Source organism: Morone saxatilis, unplaced genomic scaffold (assembly GCF_004916995.1).
Source record: "Morone saxatilis isolate NCDOM2014 unplaced genomic scaffold, NCSU_SB_2.0 Contig23, whole genome shotgun sequence".
Classification (NCBI taxonomy): domain Eukaryota; kingdom Metazoa; phylum Chordata; class Actinopteri; family Moronidae; genus Morone; species Morone saxatilis.
Genome location: NW_023339796.1, coordinates 20,625,580 through 20,625,791, shown reverse-complemented (window position 1 = coordinate 20,625,791; position 212 = coordinate 20,625,580). Strand labels below are relative to the sequence as shown.

General features: G+C 44.3%; 1 protein-coding gene across 1 annotated transcript in view; it reads right to left on the bottom strand.

The window, feature by feature from the left end:
* The window catches only part of odr4 (odr-4 GPCR localization factor homolog), a gene marked incomplete in the record, with an annotated part of 8,236 nt that overhangs the window by 3,914 nt on the left and 4,110 nt on the right, over positions 1-212 (bottom strand). The window contains 1 exon segment of the mRNA XM_035671482.1: positions 17-128. Coding sequence (XP_035527375.1) covers positions 17-128 — 112 coding nt within the window.

Genomic DNA, 212 nt, shown 5'->3' with positions numbered 1-212 from the left:
GTGTGTGTGTGTGTACCTGTCTGTTGTTTGTCTCTGGTGCTGCCCTTCTCCTCTTCTGATATCAGCAGCTCCTCCAGCAGCATCTGAACCCTTGTGGCCACCGTAGAAACCACATCCCTTTTCAGCAGCTGTCCACAATGAAGAAGATTTCATGACAAAATGATGAATTGTTCTTTCGGTTTAATCATTCATTTGACATTGTCTACTGAAAG